The sequence below is a fragment of the Mobula hypostoma genome, chromosome 29 (genome assembly GCF_963921235.1).
Source record: "Mobula hypostoma chromosome 29, sMobHyp1.1, whole genome shotgun sequence".
In the NCBI taxonomy this organism is placed as follows: Eukaryota; Metazoa; Chordata; class Chondrichthyes; order Myliobatiformes; family Myliobatidae; genus Mobula; species Mobula hypostoma.
The window spans coordinates 19,482,926-19,508,440 of NC_086125.1; the positions used below are offsets into that span (position 1 = coordinate 19,482,926).

At 44.2% G+C, this 25,515-nt stretch overlaps 1 protein-coding gene across 3 annotated transcripts in view; it reads left to right on the forward strand.

Annotated features, from left to right (window-relative positions):
* Positions 1-25,515, forward strand: part of LOC134339433 (microtubule-associated serine/threonine-protein kinase 1-like) — a 347,798-nt gene that overhangs the window by 180,651 nt on the left and 141,632 nt on the right. For all 3 annotated transcript variants that reach the window (XM_063035933.1, XM_063035932.1, XM_063035931.1), the window contains one exon: positions 21,688-21,776. In XM_063035933.1, coding sequence (XP_062892003.1) covers positions 21,688-21,776 — 89 coding nt within the window. The remainder of the gene's footprint in view (positions 1-21,687; positions 21,777-25,515) is intronic.

The window sequence follows — 25,515 nt, forward strand, 5'->3', positions numbered from 1 at the left end:
CTAAAAGAGATAGTGGTGCTGGGGTGGGTTAGTGGGTGGAGGTGTTGATCAGCTTTCCTGCTTGGGGAAAGTAACTGATTTTGAGTCTGGTGGTCCTAGTGCAGGTTCCTTCATGATGGGAGTGAGCAGGATGGGTGGGATCCTTTATAATGTTCAGAATCAGAATCAGGTTTATTATCACCGGCATGTGCCGTGAAATTTGTTTACTTAGCAGTTCAATGCAATGCATAATATAGAAGAAAAATAAATAAATTACAGTATATGTATATTGAATAGATTAAAAATCGTACAAGAACAGAAATAATGTGTATTTAAAAAGTGAGGCAGTGTTCACGGGATCAGTGTCCATTTAGGAATCGGATGGCAGAGGGGAAGAAGCTGTTCCTGAATCGCTGAGTGTGTGTGCCTTCAGGCTTCTGTACCCCCTACCTGATGGTAACAGTGAGAAACAGGCATGCACCGGGAGCTGGTTACTGCCCACTTTCTGGCTCCTTTCTGTATATGTATGCAAATGTCCCAAATAGTGAATGAATTTTTACAAGAGTATTGATATGGATTTAAATATTAAAAGAAATAGAACAATTTACAAAGTTAGATGAAAACACCCACAAGGTTACTTAAAATGCTTTGAATTCTGGAAAATAATTAACAACATTAAGCTTTACACTTGACTGCAATCAAAAATCAAAACAAAATTATCTAAGACATAGGAGCAGTGTTAGCCCATTCACCCAATCGAGTCTGCTTTGCCATTCCATCATGGTTGATTTATTATTCCCCACAACCCATTCCACTGGCTTCCCCTTAGCAGGTCAGGCACCATCTGTGGAGGGAGAAACAGTCAATATTTTAATTGAGATCCTATTCTGACAGAGGGTCTCCAAGCTGAAGCTTGATCTCTTCTTTCCACACCTGGTTGACTCACTGAGTGTTTCAGCATTTTCTGGTTGACCTGCCTGCACTCGGTGCCCACTTTATTAGTCCACCTGTACACCTGCACGTTAATGCAAGTATCTAATCATCCCATCATGTGGCAGCAACTCAATGCTTCAAAGCATGCAGACATGGTCAAGTGGTTCAGTTGTTGTTCAGACCAAACATCAGAATGGGGAAGAAATATGATCTGAGTGACTTTGACTGTGGAATGATTGTTGGTGCCAGATGGGGTGGTTTGAGTATCTCAAAAACTGCTGATCTTGGATGTTCATGCACAACAGAGAATGTTACAAAAAACTAATCAACATCCAGTGAGCAGCGATTTTGTGGGTGAAAATGCTTTGTTAATGAGAAAGGTCAGAGGATATTGGCCAGACTAGTTCAAGCTGACAGGAAGGTGACAACAACTCAACTAACTATGTGTTGCAACAGTGCCTTGCAGGAGAGCATCTTTGAACATACAACATGTCAAACCTTGAACAGAGTGGGCTTCACCAGCAGAAGACCATGAACATATGATAAGTTAACATTTTATTAGGTACAGGAGGCACCTAACAATATGGCCACCTTTTCCCATACGGTATGAGACTCCATTTGAGTTAACGGGTTACTGCTCCTCCCTCCTTGCGTTAAGGAGGGGCATGAACTTTCTGCACTAGGTCAGGGACAATGGTGGGTCCAGCTGTGGAATGGAAGGTCAGGGTGTCGGCCTCCTGGACTTGAATTCCTGTGTCAGGTCACCTTTCCCTCTGCTTCCAGTGAAAGCAGGCACAGATTTTCCAACCATTCCCCCCATGTCTAAATTCTTCCAATCCAGGTAACATCCTGGCGAATCTCCAGTGCGGTCTCAACCTTTCCATGTGCATGGAACATTTGTATGGACAGCTGATCTAATCGCTGCTTCAGTTCCATATTACAGTCGGCCTGGGGTAAGCTTTCATCTCCCTGCTCCTTGCTTATACAAGGATTGTTTCAAGCATGGAACAGTATAGCCCAAGCCCTTTGCTTGTGGTTTCTACACTGACCGTGATGCCAATCCAATCTAATCCCACCTGCCTGGAGGCTGAAGACCATGACAATCAAAATGTAATCAAAAACTAGAGGGACGAAAAACCTAAGCTTAAAGCGAGAAGGAAAAGTGAACCTGACAGGCAAAGAGGATGTTGGGCATGAGGAACTGGTAGAGTTCAGTTGCAATGTTTAAAATGCATGGCAAAATGGATAGGAAAAGTTTCAAAGGATATGGGTCAAATACTAGCAAATGGGATCTTAGCTGAACACCTCGGTTAGAAATCTTATAGAATCATATACAATTGTGAAAGGGATGGATAAGATAGAGGCAGGAAAGTTGTTTCCACCGGTAGGTGAGGCTAGACCATGGGATATAGCCTCAAGATTCGGGGGGGGGGGTGGGGGTAAATTTAGGATGGAGATGAGGAGGAACTGCTTTTCCCAGAGAGTGGTGAATCTGTGGAATTCTCTGCCCAATGAAGCTGTGGAGGCTACCTCACTAAAACATATTTAAAACAAGGTTGGATAGATTTTTGCACAGTAGGGGTATTGAGGGTTGTGGGGAAAAGGCAGGTAGATGGAGATGAGGTCTGTGGTCAGCTCAGCCATGATCTTATTGAATGGTGGAGCAAGCTCGACAGGCCAGATGGCCTACTCCTGCTTCTATTTCTTATGTTCTTATGTTCTTAGCATGGACAAGTTGGGCTGAAGGGCCATAATGTATAACTCTATAAATCTACTAACTGCATCACTGTGCTGACCCCAGATTTCACTTCACCTCACCCCGTACTTTTAAAAATGACCTCACCCGCACATGCATCTGTCAAGGTCTTTCAGGATTTTAAATATTCCAATCAGATCTACTTTTACTCTTCAGTTGAAGCCTAGCCTGTGCATCCTGCCCTCTTAAGATAACCCAGTCGAGGTATCAATCACTTTAACACAGCTGAGGATAAAGCAGGTGATAACATCACAGAATTACCAAGTAAAATATATCTGACTTTGAAGCTGAAATGAAGTCAGGGGATGAAATGGAGAGTATAAGATGTGAAATTATGTTTGTCAGATTGTGCCCGGAGGCCTCAGATGAGTGCTGTCCTTTAATTTCCTGTCAGATCAAAATCATTTTATATTCTTCCTTTCAATGTGCAGCGATCCAATCTCTCGCTTTGGGGTGAGTAGCAAAGGATAATAATGGAAATCATTTACAGCCGTAGCTGAGTGATTAGCACCTTGACTTTCAGGTCAAAGGTCACAGGCTTCAGGCCTCCTCAGCCTGTGGGTCATTCTGTCACACACTCTAAGCTGTGGTGCTGGACACTGAAATTTGGATGAGAAATTCAACAAAGGCTGCATCTGCCCACTCCAAGCGTATGAGCCAAAACTTACTCTGCAGCTGGCACCATTAAAATAAATAATTTGACTTGGTGTGTGTGTGTGTGTGTGTGTGTGTGTGTGTGTGTGTGAACTTGCCTGTGTTCAGATTGACTCGAGACATTGCCTACGATTTAAACAAAGTACTTCTCTGGTTGTCAGGCATCCAGACACATCCTAAGGTCATAAAAGGTAGTCTGGAGGTGCTGTCTTTTCCCTTCAATTATAGACCTTCGGTAAATAAAAAATAGTAGTTGGGAGGATGCTGATGATGAAGAAATGAGTGAAGCAGCAAAGATGCCTATTGTGGTGGTGCTTGGTGGCTCTGGGCCTGTCCTCGCTGGAGTTTAGAAGAATGGGGGGGGGGGGTGGTTCTGATTGAAACCTATCGAATATTGAAAGGCCTAGGTAGAGTGGATGTGGAGAGGATGTCTCCTATAGTGGGGGAGTCTAGGACCAGAAGACATAGCTTCAGAATAGAAAAGCATCCTTTTAGAGGAGAGAGGAGGAGGAATTTGTCAGCCAGAAGCTGAATCTATGGAATTCATTGCCACAGATGGCTGTGGAGCCAAGTCATTGGGTATACTTAAGTGGAATTTGATGGGTTCTTGATTAGTAAGGGTGTCAAAGCTGATGGGGAGAAGGCAAGATAATGGAGGTGAGAAGTAAAATAAATTAGCCATGATTGAATGGTGGAGTGGACTCGATGGGCTGAATGGCCTAATTCTGCTCCTATGCTTTATGGTCTTGCGGTCCCATTTATGCACAGATATGTATAGGCAGGCACACAGATGTCTACACACACATGTTCAAACAGAACTGCTCAGGGAGAGAAAGCTCCTGGATTTATCAATGGTGAGCATAATATTGACAGTATCACCTGAGAGCACAGTGTGTCAGTTCAGCAGGAGAGTCAGCCCAAGATCTCATTTCTGATTACCATGCAATAAATCCACAGACTTCAACAGAGTGAAATGTTCGTTGGAGCTTAAGAGGAGCAACTGTCAATAGACAATAGGTGCAGGAGTAGGCCATTCAGCCCTTCGAGCCAGTACCACCATTCACTGTGATCATGGTTGATCATCCACAGTCAGTACCCTTTTCCTGCCTTCTCCCCATATCCCTTCACTCTGCTATCTTTAAGAGCTCTATCTACTCTTTTTTTGAAAGAATCCAGAGAATTGGCCTCCAACTAAAACTTAGCTGAGCTACTTAGGACAGGGTTAAGGGAGGAAAATGTGTGGGTTTTATCAAACATCTTAAAGGGGGGAGAAAATGGCAGAGATTTAAAATTCAAAGCAAAGTTATTATTAAAGTACTTATATGTTATGATGTCCTACCCTGAGATTCATTTTCTTGCAGCCATTTACAGGGGAAAAAAGAAATACAATAAATTTCTAGCAGCTCTACATAAAGCATGTCAAACAGCCATTGTTTGAAAACTGTGCAAATAAAATCTAATACTGCAAATATGAGTTGTAAAGAGACCTCGAAAGTGAGTGTGCAAGTTGTAGAATCAGTTCAGAGTAGTGGTGTTTGAAGTGAACCACGCTGCTTCAGGAGTCCAATGGCTGTAGGGTAGGAACTGTTCCTGAACCTGGTGGTGTGGGACCTAAGGATTCAGTCCCTCCTTCCCAATGGTAGGAGTGAGAAGAGGGCGTGATCTAGATGGTGGGGATACTGCTTCATGTGGCAGTGTTTCAAGTAAATGTACTCAATGGTGGGGCAGTCTTTTCTGCGATGTATTGGACTGCCTCCAGCACTTTCTGTAGGTGTTTATGTTCTTGTGCATTGGTGTTTCCATATCAGGCTGTGCCGCAACCAGTTAGGATACTCTCCACTGTGCATCGACAGAAGTTTGTCAAAGTTTTCGGTGGCGTGCCGAATCTGCGCAGATTTCGTAAGGATGTAGAGGCACTGTCGTGCCTTCTTTGTGATGAGACTTGTGCCATCACAAAGAGGGAATTCCAGAGCTCAAAGTGTCAGCTCCTAACGGCACTGCCGTTAGTGGAGGGGTGATTAACATTAGAGATGTGCAAAAGGCCAGAGTGAGAAAAGGAGGAGAGGCTTCAGTCACTAGCTACATCAAGAAAGTGCCAGAGTCTGAACGTTGAATGAAAACTAACACAGGCACAGCTGTGAACTCCTCAAATGCCATCTGTCTGGTTGAGAAACAAAGCCTCAGACTAGTATACCATACACAGCCGGCTGCCTACTACATTATGCTACCTCGGATCGCCTGTCACTCAGAAGCTAGAACACCCGGACAACACACACAGAGATTCTGACTATTTAGAATAGCTGCCCGTGGTGCTGGGTTCGACTCTCCAAAATGATCTGAAATGACCTCGATGATGGTCGAACTCTTCATGATCTTAAAGGCAGGCAGGATGATCTGTCCTGGGCCCCGCACATAGATGCAATCACAAGGAAGGAGTGCCAACATCTTTGTTTCCTTTGCGGGTTAAGGAAGTTCGGGAGATCATTGACCCCTTGAATAAACATTGGCAGCTCTGCTGTTGGCTGATAGGGAGGATGCTGTAGTTGCCCTGGACCAGTTGGGCCGCGGGGGCCTGTTTCCATGCTGTGTTACCCTATGACTCTGTGCTTGCATCATTTATGGTCTGTTTCACCGGTCTGAATGTCGGGAACGTAAGAAGCTGCAGAGAGCGATGGACTCTGCCCAATGCATTACCAACCCATCACTCCACACTACTGGTAGGATCCTCAGGAGGTGCTGCCTCAAGAGGGCAACGTCTATCATCAAAGGTCCCCACCATCCAGGAAACGTCACCTTCCCATAACTACCACTAGCTACAGCAGGTACCGAAGTCTGAAGTTCCACCCTACCAGGTTCAGGTTCAGTTATTGCCCTACAATCTTCAGGCTCCTGAACCACAACTCTGAACTGATTCCACAACCTACAGATTCACTCTCAAGGACTTGACAATTCAGGCTCCCAGTATTCTTTATTTTGTATTTGCACAAATTGTCATCTTTTGCACATTGGTTGTTTGTCAGTGTTAGTTTTTCATAAATTCTATTGTATTTCTCTACTTCCCTGTAAATGCCTGCAAGAAAATGAATCGCAAGGTAGCATATGGTGGCTTGCTCTCACCAAGAGGTGGCTTCCTCTTGGAAGCTGTCGGGGCAGAAGACGCTGCCAGCCTGAGAGGCGATCAGGTCTGCGAGTTGAAAATTGGCTCTGAAGCAAAGCCGAGGAGACAGACATCAGGCAGAGCCATGGTAGTAGGGGACTCCATAGTGAGAGGTACAGAAAGGTGTTTCTGTGGCAACAGGTGAGATTTAAGGATGGTGTGTTGCCTCCCTGATGCCAGGATCCAGGACGTCACGGACCGATTGCAGGGAATCCTCAAGGGTGAAGGTGAACATCTGGAAGTGGTGGTGCATGTCGGCACAAATAACGTAGGGAAGAAGAGGAAAGACATTCTACAGAGTGAATTCAGAGAACTCGGAAGAAGGCTGAAAAGTGGGACTTCCAGGGTGGTTATCTCTGGTTTGCTTCCAGTTCCTCATGCTGGAGAGGGCAGGAACAGGGAGATAATGGATCTGAATGTGTGGCTGAGGAACTGGTGCAGGAAGCAAGGATTTATGTTCTTGGACCATTGGGGTATGTTTTGTGGTAAGGATGAATTATACAAAAGGGACGGGTTGCACCTTAATAGGCGGGGGACCAGCATTCTGGCAGGCAGGTTTGCCACTGCAACATGGGTGTGTTTAAACTAAGTAGTGGCGGGGAGGGGACGAACTGGAAATATAAGGATGGAGTTAAAGGGAAAGTGAGAATAAGAAAAGTTAAGAAAGACAACAGAATCAACAGAGCAGAAAGTTCAAGAAGGGATCGTACAGTATGGCCAAGTGAAATAGGAAATGATATGGGGGGTGAGGGGAGTAATGAATTAAATGTATTATATATGAATGCACAGAGTATAAGAAATAAAGTGGATGAGCTTGAGGCACAGTTGGAAATTGGTAAGTGTGATGTTGTGGGAATAACAGAGACATGGCTTCAAGTGGACAGGGCCTGGGAAATGAATGTTCAAGGGTATACATCCTATCGAAAGGACAGACTGATGGGCAGAGGGGGTGGGGTGGCTCTGTTGGTGAGGAATGATACTCAGTCCCTTGCGAGTGGGGACACAGAATCAGGAGACGTACAGTCATTGTGGATAGAACTGAGAAATTCTAAGGGTAGAAAGACCCTAATGGGAGTTATCGACAGGTCCCCAAACAGTAGTCTGGATGTAGGGTGTAAGTTGAATCAAGAGTTAAGATTGGCATGTAGCAAAGGTAATGCTACAGTTGTTATGGGGGATTTCAACACTCAGCTAGTCTGGAGGAATCAGGTTGGTACTGGACCCCAAGAAAGGGAGTTTGTGGAGTGCCTCCGAGATGGATTCTTAGAACCGCTTGTACTGGAGCCTACCAGAGAGAAGGCAATTCTATATTTAGTGTTGTGCAATGAACCAAATTTGATCAGGGACCTCGAGGTAAAGGAGCCATTAGGAAGTAGTGACCATAATATGATAAGTTTTCATCTACAAATTGAGAGGGAGAAGGGAAAATGGGAAGTGTCAGTATTTCAGTTGAACAAAGGGAACTATGGAGCTATGAGGGAGGAGCTGGCCAAAGTTCAATGGAACAATACCCTAGCAGGGATGACAGTGGAACACCAATGGCAGGTATTTCTGGGAATAATGCAGAAGGTGCAGGATCAGTTCGTTCCAAAGAGGAAGAAAGATCCTAAGGGGAGTAAGGGGAGGCCGTGGCTGACAAGGGAAGTAAAGGACAGTATAAAGATAAAAGAGAAGAAGTATAACATAGCAAAGATGAGTGGGAAGCCGGAGGATTAGAAAACTTTTAAAGAGCAACAGAAGATAATTTAAAAAGTAATACGCGGAGAAAAAATGAGGTATGAAGGTAAACTAGCCAAGAATATAAAGGAGGATAGTAAAAGCTTCTTTAGGTATGTGAAAAGGAAAAAAAAAGTTAAGTCCAAAATTGGGCCCTTGAAGACAGAAAAGGGTGAATTTGTTATGGGGAACAAGGAAATGGCAAATGAGTTGAACAGGTACTTTGGATCTGTCTTCACTAGGGAAGACACAAACAATCTCCCAGATATAATAGTGGCCAAAGGACCTAGGGTAATGGATGAACTGAAGGAAATTTATATTAGGCAGGAAGTGATGTTGGATAGACTGTTGGGTCTGAAGGCTGATAAGTCCCCGGGACATGATGGTCTGTATCCCAGGGTATTTAAGGAGGTGGCTTTAGAAATCATGGAGACATTGGTAATCATTTTCCAATGTTCTATAGATTCAGGATCAGTTCCTGTGGATTGGAGGGTGGCTAATGTTGTCCCACTTTCCAAGAAAGGAGGGAGAGAAAAAGCAGGCAATTATAGACTGGTTAGCCTGAAGTCAGTGGTGGGAAAGATGCTGGAGTCAATTATAAAAGGTGAAATTATGATGCATTTGGGTGGCAGTAACAGGATCGGTCTGAGTCAGCATGGATTTACAAAGGGGAAATCGTGCTTGACTAAACTTCTGGAATTTTTTGAGGATGTAACTATGAAAATGGACAAGGGAGAGCCAGTGGATGTAGTGTACCTGGACTTTCAGAAAGCCTTTGATAAAGTCCCACATAGGAGATTAGTGGGCAAAATTAGGGCACATGGTATTGGGGGCAGAGTACTGACATGGATTGAAAATTGGCTGGCTGACAGGAAACAAAGAGTAGCGATTAATGGGTCCCTTTCGGAATGGCAGGCAGTGACCAGTAGGGTACCGCAGGGTTCAGTGCTGGGACCACAGCTGTTTACAATATACATTAATGATTTAGATGAAGTGATTAAAAGTAACATTAGCAAATTTGCAGATGACACAAAGCTGGGTGGCAGTGTGAAATGTGAGGAGGATGTTATGAGAATGCAGGGTGACGGACAGGCTGGGTGAGTGGGCGGATGCATGGCAGATGCAGTTTAATGTGGATAAATGTAAGTTTTCCACTTTGGTGGTAAGAACAGGAAGGCAGATTATTATTTAAATGGAGTTAGGAAAAGGGGAAGTACAACGAAATCTAGGTGTTCTTGTACATTAGTCGCTGAAAGCAAGCATGCAGGTACAGCAGGCAGTGAAAAAAGCTAATGGCATGCTGGCCTTCATAACAAGGGGAATTGAGTATAGGAGCAAAGAGGTCCTTCTGCAGCTGTACAGGGCCCTGGTGAGACCACACCTGGAGTACTGTGTGCAGCTTTGGTCTCCAAATTTGAGGAAGGACATTCTTGCTATTGAGGGAGTGCAGCATAGGTTCACAAGGTTAATTCCCGGGATGCCGGGACTGTCATATGTTGAAAGATTGGAGCGACTGGGCTTGTATACTCTGGAATTTAGAAGGGTGAGAGGGGATCTTATTGAAACATATAAGATTATTAAGGGATTGGACACGCTGGATGCAGGAAGCATGTTCCCACTGATGGGTGAGTCCAGAACCAGAGGCCACAGTTTAAGAATAAGGGGCAGGCCATTTAGAACGGAGTTGAGGAAAAACTTTTTAACCCAGAGAGTGGTGGATATGTGGAATGCTCTGCCCCAGAAGGCAGTGGAGGCCAAGTCTCTGGGTGTTTTCAAGAAAGAGTTGGATAGAGCTCTTAAAGATAGCAGAATCAAAGGTTATGGGGATAAGGCAGGAACTGGATACTGATTGTGGATGATCAGCCATGATCACAGTGAATGGCAGTGCTGGCTGGAAGGGCCGAAGGGCCTACTCCTGCACCTATTGTCTATTGTCTATTACATGCTGTATGTGTACTTTGATAATATACTTGCTTTGACTTTGATTCAATTCCTGACCCAATCAGCCCAACCCTAAGAACTGCCTCAGTTTTGCAGCACTACAATGGACCTTTGTGCTCTCTGATCTCTCTTGTATAATTTATGATTTTCTTTCGATTGTCACATTTCTGATAAATATGCCTCTGATGCTGTTGCCAGTAAAGTTTTCATTGCCAGTGCAGACATGCAAGACCATCAGACAATAATTAGGTCATTCGATCCATTGAGATTACTCGGCCATTCTATCACGGCTGATTTAATATCCTCTCAAACCCGTTCTCCTGCCTTCTCTCCATAACCTTTGACTACCTTACTAATCAAGAATTTATCAACCTCCGCTTTAAATGCACCCAGTGACTTAGCCTTCACAGCCACCTGTGGCAATGAATTCCACAGATTCATCACCCTCCGGCTGAAAAAATTCTTTCTCATCTCTGTTCTAAAGGGACGTCCTTGTATTCTGACATTGCATCCTCTGGTCCTAGACTCTCCCACTGTAGGAAACATCGTCTCCATGTACTTTATCTAAGCTTTTCAGTATTCAGTAGGTTTCAATGAGAGCCTTCTTCATTCTTCTAAATTCAAGCGAGTTTAGGCCCCGAGACGTCAAATGCTTCTCATACGTTAACCCTTTTATTCCTAGGATCATTCTCGTGAATCTCCTCTGGACCCTCTCCATCCTCTTTGATCATGTACTTGTACACCTGACAATAAATTCGACTTTGACATGATTAGGTCACTCCTTAGTTGTCTCTACAGAATGAAGGATTCTCGCTTGCTTACTCTTTCCTGCTGAGCGAAACCTTTCAGTTCTGGCTTCATCCATCTCAATCTTTCCTGCACCTCCTCCTTCCAGACCTAACATTAAGGAGAAAATGCTGGAAGTATTCCACGGTTCTAGCAGCGTCTGTGGAGAGAGAAGTAGGGTTAACGGTTTAAATCAGTGATGCTTCGTCGTTGAGGTACTAGGAAACAGAAGCTATTCACAGCATCAAGTGTTCCCTTATTCAGGTGGATGAACTTGTTATGCATCGTGGGCAGTTAATGAGGCCCATTTTAATTTAGAGTGCTAGGCTTTCACTGAATGCATTTACCTCAATGCTAATAAGATCATTTTCAAATGCTAATAGTCCTGTAAGCACCTCAGTTAAAAAGGGGCAGTGAAACGCTGTTCACTGGGTGATTGTAGGCCAGGCCATTCATGCTGGTGCTCATAAACACAAGAGATTCTGCAGATGCTGGAAATCCAGAGGAACACACACAAAATGCCAGAGGAGCTCAGCAGGCCATGCTGCATCTATGTAGAGGAATGAACATCGTTCCTGTACCTAAAACGACCGAGGTAACATGCCTGAATGACTGGCGTCCTGCTGCACTCACCTCAATAATATGCAAATGCTTTGAGAGGCTGGTCAAGGATTACATCTGCAGTTTGCTACCACCCAAATTGGACCCCCTACAATTCGCCTGCCGACACAACCGATCGACAGATGACGTAATAGCCACTGCTCTACATACCATCCTCACACATCTGGAGAAGAAGGATGCTTATGTGAGAATGCTGTTCTTGGACTACAGTTCAGCATTCAACACCATAGTTCCATCCAGTCTCAACAGGAAGTTCAGAGACCTCGGCCTTGACCCTGCCTTGTGCAGCTGGATCCTGGACTTCCTATCAGATTGCCAGTGGTAAGAGTGGGCTCCCTCACCTCCAACCCTCTGACTCTCAATATAGGAGCCCCTCAGGGCTGCGTATTGAGTCCCCTCCTTTACTCCCTGTATACCCATGACTGTGTTGCCACACACAACTCTAAATTTGCTGATGACACTACATCGATTGGCCTTATCTCAAACAATAACGAGGTGACCTGCAGGGAAGAAGTCATCTCTCTGACACAGTGGTGTCAGAAAACAACCTTTCCCTCAATGTCGCAAAAACAAAGGAGCTGGTTGTGGATTACAGGAGGAATGGAGACAGGTTAACCTCTACTGACATCAATGGATCTGGGGTTGAGAGGGTGAACAGCTTTAAGTTCCTCGGTATACACATTATCAAGGATCTCACTTGGTCTATACCTCAGTTGTCACCTCAGAAAGTTGAAGAAACTTGGCTTGAGTCCCCAAGTCCGAAGGACTTTCTGTAGGGGCACAATTGAGAGCATCTTGACTGGCTGCAAAACTGCCCAGTATGGGAACTGTACCTCCCTTAATCGCAGGACTCTGCAGACAGTGGTGTGGAGAGCCCAGTGCATCTGTAGCTGTGAACTTCCTATGATTCAGGACATTTACAAAGACAGGTGTGTGAAAAGAGCCCGTAGGATCATTGGGGACTCGAGTCACCCCAACCACAATCTATTCCAGCTGCTACCATTCGGGAAATGATATCGCAGCATAAAAGCCAGGACCAACAGGCTCGACAACAGCTTCTTCTACCAGGCCATCAGACCGATTAACTTATGCTGATTTAAGTGCATTTCTATGTTAGATTGACTGTTCTATTTATTATAAATTACTACGATTGCACATTTCGACAGAGAGGTGACGTAAAGATTTTTACTCCTCATGTATGTGAAGGATGTAAGAAATAAAGTCAATTCAATTCAATTCAAGATGATGTTTCAGAACTGAGACCTTTCATTAGGAGTGGAAAAGAAAGAGTGGGGATGAATCCAGAATGGGAAGGTTTGGGAGGGGAGGGAGTACAAGCTGGAAAGTGAAAGGTGAAGCCAGGTCAGAGGCCAGGCCCCTCCTTCTTCCCTTTCTCCCGTGGCCCACTTTCCTCTCCAATCAGATTCCTCCTCCTTTGCCTTTTCCACCTATCATCTCCCATCTTCTCACTTCATCACCCTCCCCCACCCACCTACCTTCCCCCTCACCTGGCTCCACCTGTCGCCTTCCAGCATGTACTCCTTCCCACCCATCCCACCGTCTTTTCCATCCTGATGAAGGCTCTCAGCTCGAAACATTGACTGTCTTCCTTTGCACGTCCTTCTGAGTTTCTCCAGCATCTTGTGTGTGTTGTGCTGCTACTGTACACATCAGAATCAAGGTTTAATGTCACTAGCATATAACGTGAAATTTGTTGTTTGGCGGCAGTAGTACTTTGCAATACATAATAAAAAACTATAATTGCAATTAAAATATATTTCTAAATATTTAATTAAATAAGTAGTGAAAAAAGAGAGAGAAGAAATTGAGGTAGTGTACGTTGGTTATTGTCCATTCAGAAATCTGTTGCTGGAAGAAGCTATTCCTAAAGAATCGAGTGTGTGTCTTTGGGATCCCATACCACCTGCTTCATGACAGCAGTGAGAAGAGGGCATGTCCTCGTTGACGGGGTCCTTAATCACGGATGTCTCCTTGTTGAGGCATCATTTTGTTGAAGATGTGCTCAATGCTGGGGAGGCTAGTGCCCATGATGGAGCTGGCTGAGTTTACAACTTCCAGCAGCTTTTTCTGATCCTGTGCTATGGCCCCACCATACCAGACAGTGATGCAACCAGTTAGAAGGCTCTCCACGGTACATCTGGTGAAATTTGTGTGAGTCTTTGATGTCATACCAAGTCTCCTCAAACTCCTGATGAAATATAGCCGCCGTCATGCCTTTTGTAATTGCATCAATATGGTGTGCCCAGGATAGATCTTCACAGATATTGACTTCCAGGAACTTGAACCTGCTCATCTTTTCCACTGCTTATTCCTTGATGAGGACTGATGTGTGTTCCCTCAGCTTCCCCTTCCTGAGGTCCACAATCAATTCATTGGTCTTACTGCGTTAAATGCAAGGTTGTTGTTACGACACCAGTCAGCCAGCTGATCTATCTCCATTCTGCATGCCTCCGCATCACCATTTGAAATTCTGCCAACAATAGTTGTGTAGTTGGGAAATTTATAGATACTGTATGAGCTGTGCCTAGCCACACAGTCGTGGGTGTGGAGAAAGCAGAGCAGTGAATTAAGCACGCATCCTTGAGATATGCCAGTTTTGAGCATCGATGTGAGGGAAATGTTATTTCTGATCTGCCCTGATCGTAGTCTCCCAATGAGAAAGTCAAAAGGAAGGTATAGAGGGCCAGGGTTTGGAGCTTGTTGATTATTACTGAGGGTACGATGGTGTTGAACGCTGAGCTGTAATCAATAAACAGCAGCCTGACGTAAGTGTTACTATTGTGCAGGTGATCCAAGGCAAGGTGGAGAGCCAGGGAGATTACATCCACTGTAGACCTGTTGTTGCTACAGGCAAGTTGCAGCGAGTCCTGGTCCTTGCTTAGACAGGAGATGATTCTGGACATGACCACCGTCTCAAAGCCGTTCATCACAGTAGAGAGGGTGCCACTGGGTGATGGTCGTGGAGGAAGCTCACCCTGCTCTTCGTGGGCACTGATATGGTTGTTCCTCTTTTGAAGCAGGTGGGAACCTCCGACTGCAGCGGTGAGGGATTGGAAGATGTCCTTGAACAATCTTGCCAGTTAGTTGACGCAGATTTTCAGTGGGAGTAAATTAACTGGAAGTGCCCTTAGTGATCATCAGATCTGATCAGTTCCTAGTCATAAGTCTTAATGCCTAGTTCTTCCTACAGATGCCCCAGATCCCATCACCCTGTTTTTACCCTCCTCCATCTGCCCATCACCCACACACACTCCTCCAACTAGTCACCACTCTATTACTGGTCACATCTGTTTCCCCACCCCCCACCTGTGATTTCATTCTCCACCTTCCTCTCCTATCAGTTTTCAGCATCTTTGCTCTTACCCCCCACCTCCAATTGTTATTTCCACTCTCGCCTCCTCACCTGGATCCACCTGTCCCTTGCCAGCTCTTATTACGACCCTTCCCCTCCCCTCTTCTGGCTATCTCCTCTCAACTCTTTCAGCCCAAGTGAAGGATTTGGACTTGAAGCATCAGCTGACCATTTCCCTCCTCAGATGCTTCCTGACCCCCTGAGTTCCTCCAGTATCATGGTTTTTGAATAAGACTTCAAGTGGCATTGGGTGTGTTGAGAGAACACTGCCCTGTTAGAGTGCTACCTTTTCAGAGCAGGTGTAAAATCTCACTGAAGACATGAGGAAGCTGTTTTTGGTGTCTAGTCACCCCACAAGGACTGGAATAGGCCAATTGTTTGAATATTATCACAAAGCTGCTTTTGGGAGCTTGCTATGTCCTAATATTTTTCCTGTTGCTTTTCATTTCCAACAGTAACTACATCCACATTGACTGTAAAGTGCAATGGGATTTCCTGTGGACAGAAAATGCGCTGTAGAAGTATGACCGTTTGTCTTTTCCCTCCTCCCCATTCTTCATTCTTGCTTGCTTGTCTTTTCTTCCCTTTCACTGTCCCTCTCTCCTGCAGCCTTTCCACTATCACTCTCTTCTCTCTGCCCCCTTCCTAATACTCCACTTATTCACAGAAACTAAATTAAATGGTGATGATTACAGCCAGTGTCAATTGCATTTGGTTCAGCAAGGAGAGTTTGGTGGCAAAAGTAGAAATATCTACTCTGAATTAAAGTCTTACCCATCAGCCAGGAGGCAATATTCCTGTAATGTTGCTTAAATGAAAATCAATAGAAACTGTAGATACACGACATACTTTTTTAAAAAAAAGGAAGCGCAGGAAAACCCAGTAGTAATTGTGGAAAGAGAAATGGTTAACACTTTGGGATTGTAACACCACCTGAAGCGTTTATTGTTTCTCTTTCTGCACATGCTGCTTAACCTACTGAGGATTTCCAGCATTTCCTATGTTCAGTTGAAACTTTTATATGTTGAAAAACACATTCAACGATTCAGGAACAGCATCTTCCCCTCCGCTGTCTGATTCCTGAATGGACATTGAACCCATGAGCACTACCTCACTACGTTTTTACTTCTCTGTTTGCACTACTATTTAACTTTCGCACTAAATTAACTATTTTATATATAGATATATATACATACATACACACACTCTTACCATAAGAGGTTTTTCCCATATTATCATGTATTGCATTGTACTGCTGCTACAAAATTTCACGGCACGTGTCAGTGATATTAGCTTCTGAAGATTCTGGACCGCACCATCTACTTCATCATAGCCTTGTACCTTATCATCTACCTGCACTGCACTTTCTCTGTGACTGTAACACTTTATTCGACCTTCTGTAATTGTTTTTCCTTTGTACCACCTCAATGTACTGAGGCGATAAAAAGATTGGTATGGATGGCATGCCAACGAAACCTTAGGTAGATAATGACAATATTAAACCAAATTACCGATTGCTGGGAGCACCATCCAGAAGGTCCACCTTCCTACCCTCTGACAATGGCGAGTTCCCCTCCCGATGAGCTAAAGCCCCTTACTGTTGCAGCACTGAATTAAGCATCTCAGGGTTAGCGCCGGCATTATGTAATAAACGCAAGCTTTGGGGGCCAAATCGAATGAATGCTCTTTGAATGGCAGCAAGGGATTGGTGGGCTTGTAACTGGCGTTGCATTGAGAAGGGCTGCAGAAGAAGTTTAATGAGCTGCTTTCTGAGTTAATTCTCTTTAATAAAAGCTTCCATCTCAAAGGTGTTCACGACACAGCACTGCAATAATCATTATCCGCTAGGTATTAATTTGTCTCCTTGAAGGGAGAAACTGGCGGAGGCTATTATTTGCTACATGCTAGGGAGGCTTGTTTGCTCTCTTAAATGGTCTACAGTCTTGTTAAGGTACTTGGCAGTGTTGACTGAGATTATAATTATCTGAGGCTCAATGAAAGGAGAAAGGCTTAGAGTTTGGATATATATTATTAAAACGACAGCTCCGTCTGACCAACGAGGCAGCTTTAATTACTGTGTCTTTTGTCCCTATTCTGGGAGAGCAGTGTGACTGTGCCATGCAGATTCACTGGATTGATTCCTGGGATGAGAGGGCTGGTCTGTGAGGATGAACATAGTGAGTCTGTGGAGCTTAGCAGAATGAAAGATCTCATTGAGATGCAGGGTTTTGAGAGCAACTGGCAGGGCAGATGTTAAGAGGCTTGTTTCTCAGGATAATCTCCTCTGAGGGTTGGCACCTTGTTGTGGTGAAGAAGATTGTGCGTTCCTGAGATCCCGAAAGTAATGTCATCTGAGGTTTGGACATCTTGTGCTTAGCTCCTGGTAGAGCTGCCCCTGGTGGTAAGATCAAAGGGGAGTTTCCAGACAAGGAGCAATCTAACCATGACCTGGCAGAAGCTGGCAAAAGATGATGACACATCAGAATGGAAGTGAAGGGGTCCCAGTCATCTTGCATTCCACCCACTGCACCCTGTGCCCGATCTGTCAAGGACTGTGTGCTGGCTGCCCGTGCAACAGCCTCCCCAAGTTAAACCAAGACGTGCACAGACGTTTGAAATTGTATAAGGCATTGGTAAGGCCAAATTTGGAGTATTGTGTTCAGTTCTGGTCACCGGATTATCAGAAAGATGTCAATAAAATTGAGAGAGTACAGAAGAGGTTTACTAAAATGTTGCCTGGGTTTCATCTCCTAAGTTACAGAGAAAGGTTGAACAAGTTAGGTCTTTATTCAAGTTAGGTCTTTATTCTTTGGAGCGTGGAAGGTTGATGGGGGACTTGATAGAGGTGTTTAAAATTGTGAGGGGGATAGATAATGTCGACGTGGATAGGCTTTTTCCATTGAGAGTGGGGGAGATTCAAACAAGAGGACATGAGTTGAGAGTTAAAGGACAAAAGTTTAGGGGTAACATGAGGGGGAACTTCTTTACTCAGAGAGTGGTAGCTGTGTGGAATGAGCTTCCAGCAGAAGTGGTTGAGGCAGGTTTGATGTTGTCGTTTAAAGTTAAATTGGATAGATATATGGACAGGAAAGGAATGCAGGGTTATGGGCTGAGTGCAGGTCGGTGGGACTAGGTGAGAGTAAGAGTTCAGCACGGTCTAGAAGGGCCAAGATGGCCTGTTTCTGTGCTGTAATTGTTACATGGTTATATGGTTCTCCATTAAGGGAATCAACCCTAAATACGTGGACCTTGGATTGGCCTCTGCAGCCAGCTGAGGACTTACCAGTGGAGAGCTTTTTGGGAGAACATCATGCTCAACTCAAGTCATCCCACTGCTGCATGTACCTAAATAAAGTGAAAAGCTTTTGTTTGTGTGCCAAACAGAAAGATTATGCCTTACACATCAAAGTTGCTGGTGAACGCAGCAGGCCAGGCAGCATCTCTAGGAAGAGGTGCAGTCGACGTTTCAGGCCGAGACCCTTCGTCAGGACTAACTGAAGGAAGATTATGCCTTACTTTGGTACATAGAGGTAGTAGAGTGAATGAAAAGAAAATATGGTGTTGCAGTTTCAGACAAGACCCAGTTCAGATAGATAAGTGAAGAGTAAGGGGAACCCTGAGGTAGAGGGGGTGATCAAGACTTCGTCTTTTAGTGTATGAGAGTGTGATAGCAGTGGCATGAAAGCTGTCCTACAGCCTAGAGATAAATACTCTCAAGCTATTGTATCTTCCGCCCATGCCTAGCTGTGGAATGTATGGGAAAACTTTGATGGTTGGAACACAATATAGAATCTGAACTGTGATTTCAATGACAAAATATTCAGAGGTCAAGCATAATGGGTTGATGCAATAATAGAGCAAATGGGATGAACCTCTATGCAGTAGATTTTTATCATGCCTGGGTGTCAAGAGAGAGTTGATTAGCCATGGTTGGATAGGATTGAGAAGCAGATTACCTTGTTCCTATCCCTCTCAGTCAGAAACAGGGGAATTTATACCGAGGGACAAGAGACTGGTGGACCAATTAAATGCAGCCTGCTTTTGTCACACAAATAATCTCTGGGAAATATTGGAGTTCTATAAAGTTTTATTGAAAAAGAGGAGCTGAATGAAATTAATATTAGTTGGGAAGTGAGGTTGGAAAGTCCAGGAGAGTGAGGGCTGGTAAGTCCCCTGGGACAAATAATTTACATCCCAGAGAACTTAAGTAAGTGAAAGGGTTGCGAGAGTAGCTCATTCACCCACTATTTAAAAATGGAGCGGGGGGAGAATTAATAAACAGGGAATTTTAGATCCGTTGGGAAAATGTTGCAGTCCATTGTAAAATGTAAAGGAGTGGAGTGTGACGAAAATGGGGACAGGATTGGACAAAATCAGCATGGATTTCTGAGAGGGAAATCAAGTGTCACATATCTATTGGAACTATTTTTGAGGATCTAATAGAGGAAAACCAATGTGCATGGTCTACGGACGTTCAGAAGGCTTTCAGTAAGGTCTGCTAGTGTACAAACTTAAGTACATAGAACTATGGAGAAGGTGGAGACATTGGTGCGAACTAGATAGCAGTCAGGAAGAAGAGTAGACACCAGTGTTTCACAAACACGACATTCTGAAGACCCTGGAAATCCAGAGGAACAAACACAAAATGCTGGTGGAATTCAGCAGGTCAGGCAGCTTCTATGGAGAGGAATAAACAGTTGACCTTTCAGGCTGAGACCTTTCACCAGGACATTGCTGTTTATCCAGCTGGTGGAGGATAATTGGTGAGGTATAGCAGGGATCAGATGCCAGTATCCCAGTGATTCCCAAAATAAATTGAGCTCACACAAAAGAATGAAAAGATAGATTTCTGAGTTTGCAGGTATAGCGCTGGTGGAGTGTGAGGAGAATGCAGAAAAGCTCCAATGTGATTTTGACAGGTTGAAAAAGAAGACAACTATGTGGCAGAATAGGGAAAAAAATGATGTTATCCAAGTTGGTACCAAAAGCTTGAAGGCAAATTATTGAAGACTTGAGACTGCAGATGCTGGAATCTATAAGTAACAATTTGGACACAGTGCAGTGTCTTGGTCTGAAACACTGACCATCCCTTTGCCTGCACTATTGCTACATGACCCTCTGAGCTCCTCCAGTGGTTTGTTCTTTGCTTAAGAAATACTGTATTATTATCTGAGCAATGACAGATTGGGAAAGGGAGAACCCCATTCACCAGCGGCTGAAGGTAAACATGCATATGTATCATGTAGCTCAGAAGGTGAATAGTTTGTTGGCCTTCAAATTGAGAAAAAAGGGAATGTCTTATTGCAGCATACAGAATCTTCATAAGACCACATCTTGAGTATTCAGTGAAGTTTTGGTCTCCCTATCTGAGGAAGATAATTTCTCAGATACATGCTGTGCAGGAAATCTAGTGAAGCTTCACTGGACTGTTTCCTGGTTTGACAGAACTAATATATGAAAGAGAATGAATCGATGAAGATTACAGTCATCAGAATTAGACCAAGAATGGATTTCACAAAAACCTACAAGTACTAGCAGGGCTGAATAGGGCAGATGCAGAAAGGCTGATCCTGGTTACAGGGAAGACCAGGGCAAGCAAAAGGGAGTAAACTATACGAGATGAGAAGGGGAGAATCTTCTCCCTGACAGTGGCGAGGGGACCAGTGGAACTCTCTATCACAGAAAGCATCGGAAGCCAGACTCAGATTACTTCATTGTCAAATACACCAGAGTGCAGTAAAATTCCTTGTTTGAATAAAGCTCACGGTGGAGGTCAATGTACATGGGAATGTCAATGACTGCAGAACAGCAGAAAGACGCAAAGACTGTGGAGTACTCCGAATCACTGCAAAAAGAAATGCTGAAGTGACAATAATGAGATAATCCAGGGAGTCTGAGAACGTGTCACTGCCGGGAAGGGGATGTGAAAAAAGTGATTGGTTTTAAAATCTGATAGCAGTGGTGCTTATTATTAGACGCCTCCTGTACCTAATGAAGTGGCCACTGAGTGTAAGTTCATGATCTTCTGTGCTTGTAACCCATCCGCTTCAAAGTCCAACATGTTATGCATTCACAGATGCTCTTCTGCATGCCACTGTTATAACGTGTGGTCATTTGAGTTACTGTCGCCATCCTGACAGCATGAACCAGTCTGGCCATTCTCCTCTGACCTCTCTCGTTAACAAGGAGTTTTTACTCACAGAACTGCCACTCACTGGATTTTTTTTTTTTGCTTTTCGCACCATTCTCTGTAAATTCTGGAGACTGTTGTGTGTGAAAATCCCTGGAGATCATATTTTCTCTGATACTCAAACCACCCCATCTGGCACCAGCAATCATTCTACAGTCAAAGAAACTTAGATCATATTTCTTCCCCATTCTGACATTTTGTTTGAACAACAACTGAACCTCTTGTCCATGTTTGCTTGCTTTTATTTGTGTGTATTGAGTTGTTGCCACATGATTGGCTGACTAGATATTTGCATTAACAAGCAGGTTAACAGGTGTACCTAATAAAATGAGTTAGGTATAGTGCTTAAGACTGGGAGAGATCAAGGCAGAAAAGGAAAGCAGGAAGAGCAACGGAACTTAGATGGTGAGTCACAATCCTAGTAAGTGGCAGAACAGGCTTGAAGGGGCAAATGGCCTACTCTTGCCCCTGTTTTTGATATTTCTGTATTGATAATGAACTCAGCCAATGGCTCTGAAGATGTTTATCTGTATGCTGACATTAATGGTTCTGAATCTCTTTCATGTTTGTTTTCTCTGCAGTTGTCGAACCAGCAACAGGAAAAGCTTGATTCTGACCAGCACATCACCAACCCTTCCACGGCCTCATTCGCCACTCCCTGGGCACCTAGGTAAGGCGTCAGGTTCCTTGGCTTTTGTCCTTGGCCACTGAGAACAATACCACTGGATAGGAAAGGTTTAGAGGGATAGGGACCAAATGATGGCAATTGGGTGCGAGCCTTGGTCTGTCGGGCTGAATGGCCCATTTCTGTGCTGTATGACACTATGACTAAGTGAAAAGGAAGGTGAAAGATTTGCTTTCATTGTCACCTGCAGTGAAATACATCACTTGTGTCAAATCAAATCAGTGAGGATTGTGTTGGTCATCCGTTAAGTGGCCCTACACAGCTGACAACGTAGTATGCCCACAGCTCACTAACCCTAACTGAGTGTCTTATGGAATGTGGGAGGAAACCAGAGCACCCAGAAGAAACCCACATGGTCACGGGGAGAACATTCAAACTCCTTACAGACAGTGGTGGAAATAGAACCGTGATCTTACAGCTGGCGCTGGAAAGTATGGCATAACCTTCCCGCTCCACGCTTTTCCTGCAGTCACAAGATACTTCAGGTGACCCTGGTTCCAAATAGAGTTGTTGGCCATCAAAAACTAATCATCTGGATGTCACAGAATTAGAGTGGTAAGATTACTAAGCTAGCTTCCTGAGCCAACTACCATGGCAACTAGCAATTTTAAATTCAGTTAATTAAATATATATACCAAAAGTAAGCTATTGTCAGTGACGGTAACTGTGAAATTACAGGCAATCCTGAGGTTACGAATGCTCGGCTTATGTATGAATGTGCTTCCATAATATTACTGCATTCAGATGTCCAAAGTGCGTACATACACTCATTTTTACAGGTCCAAGTTTGTTTAAATGGACACCGCTCTATCCTGAGGCTGTGCTCTTTGTCCTAGACTTTCCCACCATGGGAAACATCCTTTCCACATCAACTGTGTCTAGGCTTTTTAACATTTGAAAGGTTTCAATGAGATTCCCTCTCATCCTTTTAAATTCCAGCAAGTGCAGACCCAGAGCTGTCAAACATTCCTCATATGTTAGCCCTTTCATTCCTGGAATCATCCTTGTGGGCCTCCTCTCAACCATCTCCAATGCCAGCACATCTTTTCTTAAATGAGGAGTCCAAAACTGTTCACAATACTCAAGGTGAGGCCTCACCAGTGCCTTATAAAGCCTCAGCATCACATCCCTGCTCTTGTATTCTAGACCTTTTGAACTGAATGCTAACATTGCATTTGCCTTCCTCACCACCAACTCAACCTGAAAGTTAACTTTTAGGATGTTCTGCACAAGGACTCTCAAGTCCCTTTGCATCTCAGAGTTTTGGATTTTCTCTCCGTTCAGAAAATAATCTGCACATTTATTTCTACTACCAAAGAACATGACCTTGGATTTTCCAACATTGTATTTCATTTGCCATTTCCTTGCCCACTTTCCTAATCCGTATAGGTCCTTCTGCATCTTACCTGTTTCCTCAACACCACCTGCCCCTCCACCAATCTTTGTATTATCTGCACACTTGGCAACAAAGCCGTCTATTCCATCATCTAAATCATTTATATAGCATAAAAAGAAGCAGTCCTAACACTGACCCTTGTGGAACATCACTAATCACTGGCAGCCAACCAGAAAAGGGTCCTTTTATTCCCACTTGGTGCCTCCTGTCAATCAGCCAATGCTCTAACCATGCCGGTAACTTTCCTATAATACCACGGGGTCTTAACTTGGTGAGCAGCCTCATGTGTGGCACCTTGTCAAAGGCCGTCGGTAAGTCCAAGTATACAACATCCACTGCATCCCCTTTATCTATCCTATTTGTAATCCCTGCAAAGAATTCCAACAGGTTCATCAGGCAAGATTGTCCCTTAAGGAAACCTTACTGACTCTGTCCTATCTTGTCCTGTGTCACCAAGTACTCCAACACCTCGTCCATTACAATTGGCTGCAACATCTTCCCAACCACTGAGGTCAGGCTGACTGGTCTGTAATTTCCTTTCTGCTGCCTTCCTCCTTTCTTAAAGAGTGGAGTGACACTAGGAATTATCCAGTCTTCTGGCACCATGTCGGAGACCAATGATTTTTGAAAGATCATTACTAATGCCTTCAAAATCTCTTTCAGAATTCTGCAGTGCTGTTCATCTGTTCCGGCTGACTTATGTACCCTTAGGTACATGATATATCTATTCTGCACTTCCTCATTTTTCCCAGAAACTCCCGGCATTGCTCTCTGCTGTCATCCTTGCCAGCATCTCCTTCCAATTTACTTTGGCCAGCTTCTCTTTCATACCACTGTAATTTCCTTTACTCCACTGAAATACTGCTATGTTAGACTTTACTTTCTCCATATCAAATTTCAAGTTGAATTCAATCATATTGTGATCGCTGTCTCCCAAGTGTTCTTTTACCTTAAGCTCCCTAATTGCCTCTGGTTCATTACATAACACCTAATCCAGTATAGCTGATCCCCTAGTAGGCTAAACGACAAACTGCTCTAAAAAGCCAACTCGTAGGCATTCATCAAATTCACTCTCTTGAGGTCCATTACCAACCTGATTTTCCCATTCAACCTGCATGTTAAAATCTCCCAAAACTATCATAACATTGCCCTTTTGACATGCCTTTTCTATTTCCCATTGTAATCTGTGGTCCACATCCCAGCTGCGGTTGGGAGGCCTGTAGATAACGGCCATCAGGGTACTTTTACCCTTGTAGCTTCTTAACTCAACCCACAAGGATTCAACATCTTCCATTCCTATTTCGCATCTTTCTACTGATTTGATGCCATTCTTTAGCAGCAGAATCACGCCTCCCTCTCTGCTTATTTTCCTATTCCTTTAATACAACATGTAACCTTGGACATTCAGCTCCCAACCACAACCATCCTTCAGCCATGATTCAGTGATGGCCACAACATCAGATCTGACAATCTGTAATAGTGCACCAGGATCATCCACCTTATTCCTTGTACTTCATGCATTGAGGTATAACACTTTGAGTACTGTATTTGCTAACCTTTTTGATTCTGCATCCCTAATGCAGTGATACTCACCCTGCTGGCTGCAATTTTGCCCTGTCATCTGCCTGTCCTTCCTGACAGTCTGATTGCACGCTAACTTTGCTTTTTTATCATCTGTCCTATTCTGAGCCCTTTCACTCTGGTTTCAAACCCCCTGCCAAATTAGTTTAAACCCTCCCCAACAGCTCTAACAAACCTGACCGCGATAATATTGGCCCTCCTCGGGTTCAGGTGCACCTCATCCCTCTTGAACAGGTTATACCTCCCCTAGAGATCCCAATGATCCCAGTACCTGAAGCCCTGCCCCCTGGACCAGCTTCTCAGCCATGCATTTATCTGCCAAATCATTGTGTTGCTACCCACACAGGTAGCATTGCAGAAATTGCTACCCTGGAGGTCCTGCTTCTCAGCTTTCCGCAGGACCTCTTGGTCATTGGTACCAATATATACCAAGACATCTGGCTGCTCTCCCTCTCCGTCCAAAATTTCGTGGACACGACCCAAGACGTCCATGACCCTACAACCTGGGAGGCAACATACCATCCGGGTGTCCTGCTCACGTCCCGTACACAGTGTTATATGTGATACTTGCAGGCTGCCCCAGCACATCCTTTTGTGTGTTGGCTGTTAACGCAAAAGATCAATTTCACTCTATGCTTCGATATACGTGTGGCAACTCTGAGGTCGGGCAGCATCTGTAGAGAGAGGAAAACAATAGATAAGTTTGTGTCTGTGTCCACTGATGCCGAGTTTGTTTTGGTGTTCGGT